The 15,186-nt window shown below is 38.9% G+C and overlaps 1 protein-coding gene across 2 annotated transcripts in view; it reads right to left on the bottom strand.

Moving 5' to 3' along the window:
- The window catches only part of CAPN3 (calpain 3), an 85,558-nt gene extending 70,578 nt beyond the window's left edge, over window positions 1-14,980 (bottom strand). For both annotated transcript variants that reach the window (XM_056810331.1, XM_056810332.1), the window contains exon 1: window positions 14,304-14,980. In XM_056810331.1, coding sequence (XP_056666309.1) covers window positions 14,304-14,612 — 309 coding nt within the window. In that variant the 5' untranslated portion in view covers window positions 14,613-14,980. The remainder of the gene's footprint in view (window positions 1-14,303) is intronic.
- Between the last annotated feature and the right edge of the window lie 206 nt (window positions 14,981-15,186).

Raw genomic sequence — 15,186 nt, 5'->3', positions numbered from 1 at the left:
GCCTCAGGCACTTCCTAACAATGTGACCTTGGGCAAGTCACTTAGCTGCTCTCAGACTTGGTTTCCTCATTTGTAAAATGGGAATAATAATAACCTCTGTATCATATGGTTGTTGGGAGGATCAAATGAAAAAATACATGTTTTGTAAACTCTGAAGGACTATATAAATGTTATATTATGTAGAATATATTTACATGTATTTAACATGTTATATTATTATAATGCTATTATTATATATACATATATATTCTATATATAGATGGTACCATGTGGATGGTGTGTCAGGACTGAAGTCAGGAAGACTGGGAGTGTTATGAGGAAGAAGGGAACCCCTTTAATGCATCCCCACACAACTCCTTTGATGGTTTGCTGGGCAGGGTCCCTAAAGTAGTTTGAGAATACAGATTGACAATTTAGGATTTGACAAGAATTCAAAAGAACTTTCTGACTTAAAATCTGGCTTCAGATATAGCCTAGTTGTGTGATCCTGGGCAAGTCACTTAATCCTATTTGCCTTAGTTTCCTCATTTGTAAAATGAGCTAAAGAAGAAAATGGCAAACTACTCTAGTATTTTTGCCAAGAAACCTCCAAATGGGATCACAAAGAGTTGACACAACTGAAAACAATTGAACAACAACAATTATTATTACCATTTTTATAAGTAGCAGAATGAACTACTGGCATAAGCTTTGGTCAACAATAGGATGGGAGATGAATGAATGAATGAAAATGTATCTTTTAATTTCTTACTACATGCAAAGCACTGTGCCAGGCAGAGGGGAGACACATAAGAAAAGTAAATCTTTCCTCTCAAGAATGGAGAAGACAGTACACATGGAAGGTTCAGGCTGCAAGTTAGATGGAGAAGTCCCATAGTGGATTCTCTCATTGGCCAAATTGAATATTTGAATGTTAAAAGTATAGCAGATGGAAAGTTCTACATGAACTGATGCAGAGAAAAATAAGCCAAACCGGGAGAACATTGTATATGATCAACTGTGAAAAATTGGCTACTCTCAGCAATTCAATGATCTGGGACAACTCTGAAGGACTTTAGACATTTGATCATCAGATAATATTCCTGTTACTATGTACAATGTTCTCCCGATTCTGCTTATTTCTCTCTCTTTTAGTTCATGTAGATCTTTCCAGCTTTTTCTGAAATTATCCTGCTTATAATTTCTTATAGTACAATAGTATTCCATTACCATCACGTACCACAATTTGTACAGCCATTCCCCAATTGATGGATATCTACTCACTTTCAAATTCTTTGCCACCACAAAAAGAGCTGCTATAAATATTTTTGTACAAAGTGGTCCTTTCCCATTTTTAATGATATCTTTGGGAATCAGATCCAGTAGTGGTATTACAGAATCAAAGAGTATGTCCAATTTTATTGCCCTTTGGGCATAATTCCAAATTGCCCTCCAGAATGGTTGGATCAATTCACAACTCCACTAGCAATGCATTTACACCCCCAATTTTGCCACATCCCCTCCAACCTTTATCACTTTCTTTTAGGGTCATATTGACCAATCTGATAGGTGTGAGGTGGTACCTGGTGTTGTTTTATTTAATTTGCATTTCTCTAAACAAGAGTGATTTAGAACATTTTAATATGATTATTGATAACTTTGATTTCTTCATCTGAAAATTGCTTGTTCATATCTTTAGATTATTTGTCAGTTGAGGAGTGGTTTGTGTTCTTATAAATTTGACTTAATTCTTCATATATGAGACCTTTATCAGAAAAATGTGTCATAAAATGTTTTCCTCAGTTTGTTGTTTCCCTTCTAATCTTGGTTATAGTTTTTTTTGGTACAAAATCTTTTTAATTTAATATAATCAAAATTATTCCTTTTATATCTTATAATGCTCTCTATCTCTGGTTTGGTCATAAATTCTTCCCTTCTTCATGGATCTGCCAGGTAAACTATTCTGTTCCCCTAATTTATTTAAAGCATCATTCTTTATATCTAAATCATATCCCCATTTTGACCATATCTTGGTATTGGGTGTGAGAATTGAGTTTCTTCTATACTGTTTTCCAATTTTCCCAGGAGTTTTTTAATAGTGGAAACTCAACATTTTTTTTAAATGTTGGAAACTATTTTTACATCTAATTGGGAGGAAAATTAAATTAAAATTTACTTTAAGAAAAAGAAAGCAACACAATGGGATCTGACAGGATTATCAAGAGAAATCAACTTAGATAACACATGTAATATATATATATTCTAAAGCATTATACATGTAAGCAATCATTATTGTTAGAATAAGAGAAAGGGGTACTGTAAGAAGAGACCACGAAGTCAGTAGCCCCTGGACTACATTAGGGGCACTACAGCATCAGGTATATGCACTGCCCTGGATTTTCAGGTCCTTGTCCTCTCTCTGTGTTCTCTAAATGAAGGAGTGTGCTGGACCCAGCTTTTATGGAGTGATATTTAAAAGTTCAGTGTATTTACACCTCAGAAATTGGCAAATGCTACAAATCAGGATTTGATTTATTGTTTCGTTGACTATCTAGATTTAAGAAAATGATAGAAAAAAATGTTAATAACTTAAAAAAAACCCAAAACAACAAACCCAAGCATTCCTCCCCATCACCAAAGAACTGGTTGTTAAATTTTATCAGTATACCTCTGCCTACATGCTCTTGCTCAGGTCTCACAAATTCCCAGCATGTCTGCCCCTTCACCTGTGTTCATAGGCTTCTTGTTCCCTCTCTCTGTGGCTTTCCATCCATGTTCCCTCCTGTCTAATTCATACATTCCCTGCAGTAGTGTGGTGACCTATGAGTCCAAGGCAGAGTTTTTTACTTGATTTACTGAACCATTTGACTAAATTTTTTTTGCTTGAAATACAAATGCTCCTTCTGCTTGGCTCACTAAAAATGTACATAACAGTTGGGGCTTATGAGCTATGGTTTTGCATGGGTGTTTTGAAACTGGAGTAGCTTTCTGAGGCCTACATATAAGGAAGAACTCAGGAGCTGCATTAGTAAAGTAATTTCTTGAATTATACGGTTAAATTAGCCCAATGTGTGACCATTCAAATATTCACTAGGGAAGAAAATTGAGGAGAGAATTAAGAAGGAGGCCATTATCAAGCCTCTAAGTCAGAGGAAAGCAGTTTGAAAAGCAAATTCAAGGAGTCTCTTATTTGCTTACATAGCTGGCTGGAAGGGTCTTACAACATTTCCAGTTCACCAGCTCTTCTGAGGTTATGTATGGTATTAAATTTGTAATAACCCTCCTGCTGTGGCGTAACATTTTCGGACAACCTTTTACTGTCTGGAGGCATGAGTAACATGTGGTTATTTGCGGGGCTCTATGATGAAATGAGGATCCTGTGCCTGGATTATTTCATCTTGTCCCTTGGCAACCCAGCTTCCTGAAATTATACTGCCTGGACTTTATGAAGGCAGCGACTTCCTGACTTCATGGTCTCTTCCTCCTCGTCCTTGTCCTCCTCCCCAGTAGCCCTTTCTCCCATTCTAATGACAGCTTACATGTTGTATAATGCTTTAGAACACATTTTACATGTGTTATTGAAGTTTATCTCTCTTGGTAACCCAATCAGAGCCCATGATTTTAATGATCAACCTTATGAAGATGACTCTTAGATCTATGTATCCAACATCTGGCCCTCTTCTAAGCTTCAGTTCCAGCTCGACAATTGCTTATTGGAACTTCCAAGTAGATCTCCTATAGATATCCCAAGCCAAAGCCTCCCTTTTCGCTCCCTTCCTCATTTCTGTCAAAGGCATGACCATCATTCTGATCTCCCAGGTCTGTAGTCTTTGTATTATCCTGGGCTTCTCACTCTCCCTTACTCCATCAATTGCCAATACGCCAATCAATTGCTAAATCTCTTCTTTCTGTCTTTACATTCTTTCTCACATCCAATCCCTTCTCTCCACTCATCCAGCCATTACCTTAGTTCAGGTTCTCATCACCACATTATTGCAATAGCTTCTCCTTGTCTCCAATTTTTCTCCTTGAGTCCTCCCTATTTATACTGCTCCCAAATTCATTTCCCTTAAGCATAGATCTAACCAGGTTATTCCTCTACCTGACCAGTTCCAGGGCTTTCTATTGATACTAGAATAAAATGCAAACTACTCTCTTTAGCTTTTTTAAAGCCTTGCAGAATATGGTTCCAATCTAATTCAAGCCTTTCCCTCCCACACTCTGCAATTTGGCCAAACTGGCTTTTTCTTTGTTCTCGAGGTGGGGAATTCTAGATCTTGTCTTTGTGCTTTTGGAGTCTGGAACTCTTAGAGTCCCTCTTTTCCTTTAAGAAGTAATTCAGGCTAGGGACAGCTCAGTGGCTCAGTAGATAGAGAGCCAAACCTGGAGACAGAAGGTCCTGGGTTCAAATTTGACCACAGACACTTTCTATGTGACCTTGGACAAGTCACTTAACCCCAATTGCCTAGTCTTTACCACTCTCCTGCCTTCCAAGAAATAAGGTAAGGATTTAAAAAAATAAAAGGAAAGATGAATGGAACCATAGAGCAATCCACTGTCCTGACTTTTCTGAAATCAGAAGCAACTGATTATTGTAACCAGAGCAAGAGGTGGAGGGGGTGAGGTAAGGAACTTGCTGCAGAAAGTCAGATGGATGCAAAATGTTCCAAGATGTCTATAATGGATGGATGCAAAGCATACTCTGGGGCCATGGTGGGGACACAACTAGTTGTAGAATAGAACTTAAAGAGCCAAATTCTGACAGCTGTCAACTATTGATCTATACTCTTTATTCCTGACCCCAATTCTAGGGACATGATTAAATTTGACAACATAGGCTTTGAATGACGCGTGCGTGTGTGTGTGTGTGTGCGTGTATGCATGTGTGCGTATGCGTGTGTGTGTGTGTGTGTGTGTGTGTGTGTGTGAATTGTTTATATATCTTGGATACCAAACCCTTATCAGAGAAATTTGGTACAAAGATTTCTTTTTCCATCCTAAGAAATGATGAGCAGTTAGTTAAAAAAAACAAAACCATAAAATTATGAAGAATGAAACAAGTAGAACCCAGAGAACATTACATACAACTACAGAATTAGCATATGAAGAACAATTTGTGAACATCTATAGTCAGAGGAAGAATTGATAAAAAGAAACATGAAAGACATAAATGATATGTTCATAATTTTTTTGTTGGATGATGCTTTTTATGGTATGGGAAGGGGAGAAGGGAATGAGATATCTAGGAATTTTAATGTACCAACAAACAAATACATTAATTAAAATTTCTTTTAAAGATTTTTTCCCATTTGATTCCTTTCCCTTTTTATCTTAGGTGCATTAATTTTTCTTGTGCAAAATATTTTTAGTTTCAAGTAAATAAAGTTAATTTAATTTTATACTAATTTTTAGGAGCCCTATCCCAGAAGTACTTTAATTCTGAGCTCTGACCAGATCAATTTCCATCATGGAAATTTGGCCAAACTATTTAATAGGATGTGTCTATTCCTGAAATAGACCCTATGAGGAAAGGCTGAAGGAATTGGGGTTATTTGACCTGAGCACTTACTGATTATTGCCTGAGTCGGGTGAGATGGTAGAGGGATTTTAAGGATTTTAAGCATATGAAAAGCTATCAAATTAATAATAGTAGGTAACAATTCTCTCTTTCCACTAGAGAATACAGAAGAAGTAATAGATTAAAGCTGTAGAAACTGGGATATGTTAGGACTTCCAAGGGAGGTTGTAACACTCCCACTGAAGACTTTATGCAATGGGCAGGCAGCGATCTGTGTTTTCTTCAGAACGTAATCCTGAACAGAAACATAATCATTGTTATATAACCTGTGGACTAACGCCCTAATCCAGATTGAGTTCCATTTGTGAGGTTTTTCCAAAAATCACAATTCTTTAACTCATTTTGCCTTTATCCCAAGTTCACTCTGGAAAATCTCAGGATATAATTCGAGTGTCCAATTCTCCACAGATGTGGCAGAAAGGGCTCCTGGCTCCTAAAGTCAAGGTAATAATGCATATTGATATAAGAGAGAAATGGCCAATAAAAATCCAGGCGTCATGGGCATGCATGTTGGGTTCTGCCTAATATAATTCCCTGTCCATGTGCACTTTGGAGCATGTCCAGGTATTCAATGACTGTTTCCTGTCTACTTACTACTTAGTGAAAAGGATCCTTTTTGATGGACTACTGAGTTGGAACTGGGTATGTATTTGAGAGGTACAATATGGCCAGAGCCATATTCTTTTTCTTTCCCTGGAGACCCAAGGTAGGAGAGTGAGCTACTATGAGCCTTCTGATGGGGGGGGGGGAGGGGAGAGGAGAAGGGAAGTGCCCTCAGGCTCTCTCCAACTTGAACCAGGCTCAAAGCTCAAGGGTTTGACCCTGCTATTGCTGAGATATGTAGCTCCAGCCCATGGAACCTTGAGCACATGGCCCTGTTACTGCCTGTCTCTGTTGTATGTTTTAATTTATTTTTACTGCCCTTAGGTAAAGTATGGGAGAAACCTGTGGTCTTTGAAGTATGATCAAAAGTCTATACTATCACTGGCCAGTAGCCAAGCCTGGTCAGACAACCAGTGATGTGTTTGAAGAGCAAGTTGCCAGATGTTCAGGGACAGGAGATCATGCTCGAATTTATTGGCAGCCAAGACTGGTGAGGAGTGTATTATAACAGGAGGGATCTGCTTGACCCAGAATATCAGTGAATAATTGAAGCCAGTCCAGTATCAATGCTGCATTTCAAAATGAACTTGGTGGGTAAATACCTTGTATAGAACATTAAGTCTGAGCCTACTCTCCCCGAAAAGGAAGTGGTAGAGGGGAGAGTATATTCCTCCTGGTTCAGGGTAATGTTCTGTGTGTCCTTGCTATATCTTCTCAGGAAATATACCTTTGTAAAACCCAATTACTGTTCTTTGGCTAAATAATGGAAAGGCTATATATGTAGCCTTTATATAATTGGCTTCCTCTTTTAATCTTATGCATTTTATTTTATTTTATTTACTTAAGAACATTATTCTGAGAAGGAATTCATAGGCTTCACTGGATTGTCAGAGGGGTTGATGTCATAAAAAAAAAGCAAAGAAAGCCTGTATGAGAGGCTGGTCTTAAAATCTTTGGCAAGATTTAACTAACCAAGGAAGTGAAATCTAGAAGCAATGGCAATCAGATGGAAAATCCCTTGCTTCTATCTCTTCCGTTCTTCTGTCTAAATTATATAAAACAGAAGTTGGGGGAAAAAAGTTAGTCAAAATGTGATGTCATAAGAGAACAAGGCTAAGGAAGTGAAAGTGAGCCAGAAACAGACAGGGGTCAGTTTGATTTTATTCATATGAGAAGCAGATTATACTAAACTCAAATTTGGGTATATGCTTTTTTTCCCCATGAGTATCCCCATTGCCAAATAGGAGGGTTGGGCAGAGAATAGGTGCTTAAATGATCTCTCAATGATTATCTAATGGCTGTGTTAGTGAAGAATTTTATTTTCTACTTTGAAGATGTACACAGGGTGTCTCAAAAGTCTTAGTGCAGTTGTAAACCATTAAAGCATAAAAGGATTTGAACAGTTGCACACCATGCTTCTTGATTACTAAAATAAAACCTTTCCTTTAGAGACAGGAAAGTGATGAAAATAGGCTGGCTTTAGAGGTATAGATCCTAGGTTTGAATCCTGACTTAGTTACTTATTATGACAAGTCACATAAATTCTCTTGTTCTTGATGTCCTAATCTATAATATAAGAAATTTGAATCAGATGACTTTTTTGGGGGTTGTTCAGTCATTTCAGTCATGGCTGACTCTTCATGACCCCATCTGGGGTCTTCTTTGAAATGATCCTGTTGTGGGTTGCCATTTCTTTCTTCAGCCCTTTTGACAGGTGAGGAAATTGAGGCACACTTTCCCAGGTTAAGTGACTTTCCTAGGGTCACATAGCTATTAAGTATCTGAATCCAGATTTGAATACAGGTCTTCCTCTGCACCACCTAGCTGCCCATCCATCCATTTCTCAGTAAGACTGTGTATAACAGGTGGGCCTGTCTTAGGCTAGAACCCTGTTTAGGTTTAGGGATAGAACAAAATGAATCTAAGTGGAAACTTCTAGATTGAAAATTAAGTTTTCAAATGCCAGGAGGTAGAATTGAGAATTTCTGAAGCTTCTTTTCAGGATGCATTTGTTTGTTACAAGTTTACCCTATTTACTCTTCCAGTCTTTCAGCTGATTACTCTGGAAAGCCATCCCTTACTGCCTGGAAACCATTTAAGTATAATTAAGGCTCAAGTCCATTCACAGAAGACTCTTCATTATTAGAGAATAATGACTGGAAGCCAGCTTTTAGAAGAGCTCCATCATATCCTTAGCTTAACATACTAGATATTTTGGGAAATTTCTCTGTGGATGAGATCTGGGGATAGGAATATAATTGGAGTCAGCTCATCTATATGTTAGCTTCTTCCTGGAGTTTTTTTCTCCCTCTAGGTACCTTTCCCTAAAGAGAACCTGGAACTTTTTGTATCCACCCCACCCCTCTCATCTTTACCTTCTGTCTTAGAATTAATACTACAGATCAGTTTTAAGACGCAAGAGTGGTAAGGGTTAGGCAACTGGGGTAAAGTGACTTGTCCAGGATCACACAGGTAGGAAGTGTCCAAGGCCAGATTTGAACCCAAGACCTCTTGTCTCCAGACCTGGCTCTTTATCCTTTGAGCCCCCTATCTGCCCCTACTTGCATCCTCTCCTAAAGTTGGAAACCAGAAGGAGGCTCTCTCTACTCTCAAGCTCTTTCCAACTCCATCCCTCACCACAACAAAAGGTATCCAGTAATCAATGACCATCCATCAATGAGGAGGATCTTATGCAAAAAGACTTGAGCCTTGGGTTACAGAAGCATTCTAACTAGTTGTTCTCTATGTCTTTTGACTACTAAAATTATTTCTTTCTCCCATTTCTCTGAATTATAATTGCAATCCTTATGTATGTTGGATTTAGAATTAGGGGACTGAGTTCAGATTCCATCCCAATGAGGATATGTTATTAAGTGCCTACTATGTGCCAGATGCTCGAAGTAAAAAAGAGAACAGTAGAAGCTAAGGTCTGAAAAGAAAATAGTTGGGTGACTCAGTAGATAGAGCTAGGCCTGGAGATGGGAGGTCCTGGATTCAAAACTGGTTTTAGACACTTCCCAATTACATGATCCTGGGCAAATCACTTAGCCTTTGTTGCCTAGCCCTTACTCCTCTTCTGCTTTAGAATCGATAATTGGTATTGATTCTAAGACAGGGTAAGGGCTAAAAAGGAAGAAAACAGTAAGTTCCCTTAAGGAACTTACATTTTTTTTTTCATGGGAGGAAAGGGTTGGAATAGACACAAATGAGTGAAAACAAAAAATATATACACAATAAATGCAGAGTAATTTTGTGGGGAGTGGGAAGGGAAAGGAAGAAATCTAACAACTGGGGGGGATCTTGAGAGATCTCCTGAAGAAGAAGGCACTTAAGCTGAATTTTGAAGGAAACTAGGGGTTCTGAGTTATTATGAGTTATTATTATGGAGAAAGAATGCATTCCAGACACAGGAGAGCCCATACTAAAGTTCAGACATGGGAGAAGGCATACCATGTATGGGAAACAACAAATGGGCCAATATGACCAGAACATTAAGTATATAAAGGGGAGTTGTGTGGAATGAATCTGGAGCAAAGTTGTAAAGGGCTTTAAATGCTAAACAAAAGTTTGTATTTTATTTTAGAGGCAATCTGGGGGTCTGAGCAAATAATTTAATATTTATCAATTTGTTTTTCCTCATTCATAAAATAAAGATAAGAAAAATTATACTACCTATATAATAGGATTGTTTTGAAGAATGTACATGATATAAATGTATATATGTATGTATATATATGTATATATATCTATCTATACATTTTTTCTTCCAAGCAGCAGCCAAATTGATTTTTGTGTGAAAATCAATTTCATAAATGGAGGGAGTGACCAAGTTACTCTCCTGAGTAAACTCTAGTAGCTCCCTATTATCCCAATTTACAAATCTCTTTTTGTCTCATTCCTTGACTGACTGGGCCTTCTGTCTAGAAACCGTGTCTCCTATCGAGTGATTAGTTTGGTTGCAAGACACCATCAACTAATAAATCAAGTCAGAGTTCAAATATAACCTCAGACATTGATTAGCTGTACAAGTTTTTTCTTGAGGCAGTGCTATCTGCCTTACTTTATTCATTTGCAATATTAAGAAAATAATAGCACCTACCAGCACTTAGCCCAGTGCCTGGCACATATTCATTTAATAAATATTTCTTGATTGAAAACAAATAAATAAGTAAATCAAGTCAGTAGATCGGAGGAAGAAACAGTCCGCTCTCAAAAACTAGGTTCTTCCATAGTGTACCCTCTTTCCAGTTGCCAGATCTCCAACTCAAAGCTTTCTTCTGCTTTAACTTACTCTCTAGTTAGTATGTCTTAGTTTTTAAAGGCCAGTAGGGTAGCTAGCTAGGTGGTGTAATAGATAGATAGAGTGCCAGGCCTGGAGTCAGGAGGACCTGAGTTCAAATATGGCCTCAGACAACTTAACCTAGTTTGCCTCAGTTTCTTCCTCTGTTAAATGAGTTGGAGAAAGAAATGGCAAAACTACTTTAGTATCTTTGTGAAAAAACCCCAATTGGGGTAATGAAGAATTAAACACAACTGGACCACAACAAGAAGCCACCATCTATTTCCAAGTTTCACTGTCCAAATTTGACTGAAGAACTTCATACCTTGTTGATGGCCATCAAAATAGAAATATTCTACTTCATTTAATAACATAACATCTCATTGTCTCTGTTATCTTCCCCTTACATTGTATAATTTCATCAAGTGGGCTGGGGAGAGATCATTTGGTTGGGGCTCTCCTGATCTTCATTTAACCCAATGGGAACAGAGCTCTTCCCCTAGCAAAATTCTGACAGAAGCTAGATTCTCTTTCTCTCTGTCTCTGTCTCTCTCTTCTTTATCTCTGCCTCTCTTCTCTCTCTCTCTCTCTCTCTCTCTCTCTCTCTCTCTCTCTCTCTCTCTCTCTCTCTCTCTCTCTCTCTCTCTCTCTCTCTAATCTGCTTAGTTCACCATTTCTCTGTGTGTTGAGACACTGTTATTTCTTGAAAATGTTTTGGATGTGTTACAATATCCTGGATTTCCTCATTGCTCAGGAAGATGGTGGTAACTCTGGTAGAGTTACTCTTCTGGCTGCTCTATGTGTGTAACTACATTTAGGGGTGTGGGCTTGTATAAAATGGTTATATCACGGTATGACTCAATGTAGGAGGGAAAAGAGAAGCCCTTCTTTGGTGTGTCCTGGCAAATTCACAGATATGAAGTATAATAATTAGCCTGGTTTTTACATTATGGGCTTAAGGAATCATTCTCATTCCTTGGTGAATCTCATCATCTATCCCATCAAATCTCCTATCTAAAAGCTTAGTCTGATAGGGCCACTGTTTCCCTGATGCAGCCACTTTTCTGCCCCCCACAACATGCGGAAGCTTTACCTAACAGAAGACCAAGCTGACTCTGGGGGCTCGATTGGCCCCAGCTCCCCTCACATTCCCTTCCTCCCCCCTTCACCCTCCAGGGGTGAGGTGCAGGGCAAAGCTGCCTCTGGGACCAGAGTCATTAGGGCCACCCCAGTCATGGTATTTCTCAGACTTGGTAGGTGCCTAAGACCCAGAGAGTTGGCCACTACTCTGATGACTTTTTTCTTTTTCTTTTTAACTCTTCCAAATACTGTAGTTTAATTCAGAAACACACACAAATGCCAGTATTAAGCAGAGTAAGACAAGCTTCCAAAGGGAATTGAGGGAGGCCAGAGGAGCTAATACCATTGTATACTTGTATATAATAGTGGTAACTCTGTAGAATTATCCTTGCCATGTTAGGGCAAAGTAAATCTCTTTGTGTTAAATATTCAATACCTTGAAAGAACCTTATTGGATCCCAAACTCAAACTGTTGGATCTACAGCCATGCCTTATGATAGCTGGCAAGTACTGACCTCCTAATGCTAGTGAGGCGGCAGAGTGAATAGAATGCCAGGCGTGGAGTCAGGAAGACCTGAGTTCAAATCTGACCTCAGATCCTTAATAGCTGGGAGACCTTGGGCAAGTCACTTTAACCTTGTTTGTATCAGATTACTCGTCTATAAAATGAGCTGGAGAAAAAAATGACAAACCACTTCAGTATCTTTGCCAAGAAAACCCCAAATGGGGGCACGACTGCACAATAACAAATTGATAAGATGCATTTACTTGTCTATTTGCTGACTGACCTCTCTGAGCTGCAGTTCCTTTAGACATCAAGTATATCTATCTACAGAACTTGCATCACAGATAATTCTGAGGCTCATAGTTATGATTATGTATTAGGTAATGGAAGATTAAGGCTAAGTAATGGAAGTCTTGATGCAACCAAGATAAATCCTGCTCACTCTCTCAGATGAACTCTGCTTTCTCAGTACCTTCATGAGCTGGTCCTTTAGGACCTGTTTGTCTGCCAGGACACCATCCAGTGTTGCTTAGTGATTTCAGGCATATCCAGCTCTTTTTGATCCCATTTGGGATTTTTTAGGCAAAGATACTAGAGTGAGTGGTAGGCCATTTCCTTTTCTAGGTCATTTGAAAATGAGAAAGCTGAGGCAAACAGGCTTAAGTGACTTGCCTAGGATCACCCAACTTGTAAGTGTCTGAGGCCAGATTTGAACTCAGGAAGGAAGGTGAGTCTTCCCGACTAGACCTCACATTCTATCCACTGTGCCACCTAAACTGGTAGAGTACCTCATTCATAAATACTCCCTTAATATCTTTTGATTTTGATTAGATTTACTTTGCATTTCAAATATAAATAAAGTCCACCAACATTCCCACTCAAAAGCACATTCTGCAAGTGTGAAATGGGATCCTTTGGGTCAATGGAATTGTAGTAGGATGCTTCCTGGGAGGAAGGCTTCCTATTCACAAAACAATATTACTTAATTTCCTAATACTTAACATTCATCTGCTGAACTATTCTGACTTCTTTCCAGCCCTCTCTCCCAAACAGAGAAATCTCCAGGAGAGATCACTATGTCACAATACACAACTGCAAACACGGTCCTGATGAGAGAAGAGCTCACATTAATCATCAAAATGTATGCCTTAAGATGAGAAGAATTTTCTCCATCTTTCAGAGAAAATGAAATCATTATTCATGGCTGATGAATAACAGAATAAGTTCATATTAGCTGAAGAACACGAGTAGAGTAGGGAAGGAAATGAGCGTATGCTAATTTTCTTTTATGTAGATTAGTAAGAATTAATCGAATTAAGAGTTAGACAAAAGTCCCAGAGTTCCCAGGGCTAGATTTAACCCTGGTCTTACCACTGACTGGGGCAACTAGATGGCACACTGGATAGAACAATGGGTTCAGAAATCAAGAAGACATTTTCTTAAGTTCAAATCTGGTCTCAGACACTTCCAAGCTATGTAACCCTGGGTAAGTCACTTAACTCTGTTTACCTAAATTTCCTCACCTGTCAAATAAGCAGGAGAAGGAAATGGCAATGAACTCCAGTATTCTTGCCTAGAAAATGCCAAATGGGATCATGAAGAGTCAGACATGACTGAAATGACTCAACAACAAAACCATTGACTGACTATTCAATTTTAGGTAAGTTTACCTGACCTCTCTGGACCTCAAGTGCCCCATTAGTAAAATGAAGGAATAGAACAGGTCTTTTTTTTCTCTTCTAGTTCATCATTCTGTAGTTCTAGGAAATGTGTTGTTGTTGAGAAGTTTATCTTTGCCTGCAATTAATTATTTCTGGTGTCTCAGTGTTTTAGAAACAGACTAACAGGCTAAATGACTGATACTATTTTTGCCTGAGAAAGTGAAGGATTCTTTCCAAAAGAACTCCCAAATTAAAATAGAAAGGAGAAGAGAGCAGAGCTGTTCTGAGCAGTATTTACTTTGAAAATAATATTTAGTATTTCCTTTTAGCCAATAAGTTAAGGCAGAGCTCCAACTATTAAAAAAAGTAATATCAATTTAAAAAAGAAAATCCAAATCCTGAGTCCCTTTTGCTATTGATACTTCTGGGACTTATCCAAAGATGTATCCAAGATTATATACTTCCCTCCTTCCTCCTTCAGATTTGGGAGAAGAATCCACCAAAACAATTTACAGGAGGTCCTCTTCTAGTGCACATGTGCAGTGTTGACAGCTGAATGGGGTGGAGGCAGTGGGTGCAAGAACCTCCTTTGAGAACAGAAAATAGCCAGCTACTCACCGGTGGTCTCTTCCAGACAAACTGGATGGGGAACTTCTGACTGTAGAACAGAGAGGTCTCATCGGGGGGGAAATCAGGATCCAGATACAGAACCTTCTTTTCTAGACATTTCTTGTGTAGCTGCTCAAAAGTCTTCTCCTTGACGCCAATAATAGGGAAATTCCGACTGATAATAGCTGAATAGATGCCCCCAGTATTCAGCCCACCTGTTTCGGTGGTTGGGGTACGGACTGGGGGAGGGATCAGTCCTGGGGAGAGGGGCCCAGCCCTTGTTGGCTGAGCCACAGAAGCCTTAATGACAGTTGGCATCACTGGCAACTTAAGAAGGAAAAAAATTTTCGAAAGAGATGAAAATAAATGTTACCTCCAGGGAAAGGAAGCAATAGGAAAGAGGAAGTCAGAGCTGCTCAACCGAAGGCTTTGTCCTTTGAGAGACAGTCCTTTTAGAGACAACGTCAACATGGAGACTTCAGAATTTTAACCTTCTCTGAAAGGTTGTCCTCCATATCTCCATCCTAAATACCTTAGTGTGGCCATATGGCCCTCTGGAGTCAAGACTTTTTTTTTTTCTGATCAAGGAACAAGAAAAGCCTCTTTTATCTCAAGGGTTCCTACCAGGAGCACGTTATGTCAGAGAGAAGAGTGTTTGTATGTGTCTGTGTCAGGGGCCCAGAGAAGCCTGAGCCAGGGAAACTAAAAATAAACCTGAAGAAGGTTAGTGCATGGGAGCTTGAGAGAGAGGCTAGCAGGAGGCAATTTTCTAAGTTGATTCATTTCGGAGAAAGAGTGACTTAGCTGGGGACATTTCTGTGAGCTATCACAGAGTGACATCACAGTGTGAGTTATCAATGGAAAAAGAGAAATAGTATGTTTGAAATTAGTG

This window comes from Monodelphis domestica, chromosome 1, assembly GCF_027887165.1.
Source record: "Monodelphis domestica isolate mMonDom1 chromosome 1, mMonDom1.pri, whole genome shotgun sequence".
NCBI classification, from domain to species: domain Eukaryota; kingdom Metazoa; phylum Chordata; class Mammalia; order Didelphimorphia; family Didelphidae; genus Monodelphis; species Monodelphis domestica.
This window is presented reverse-complemented; position numbering and strand designations above follow the sequence as displayed.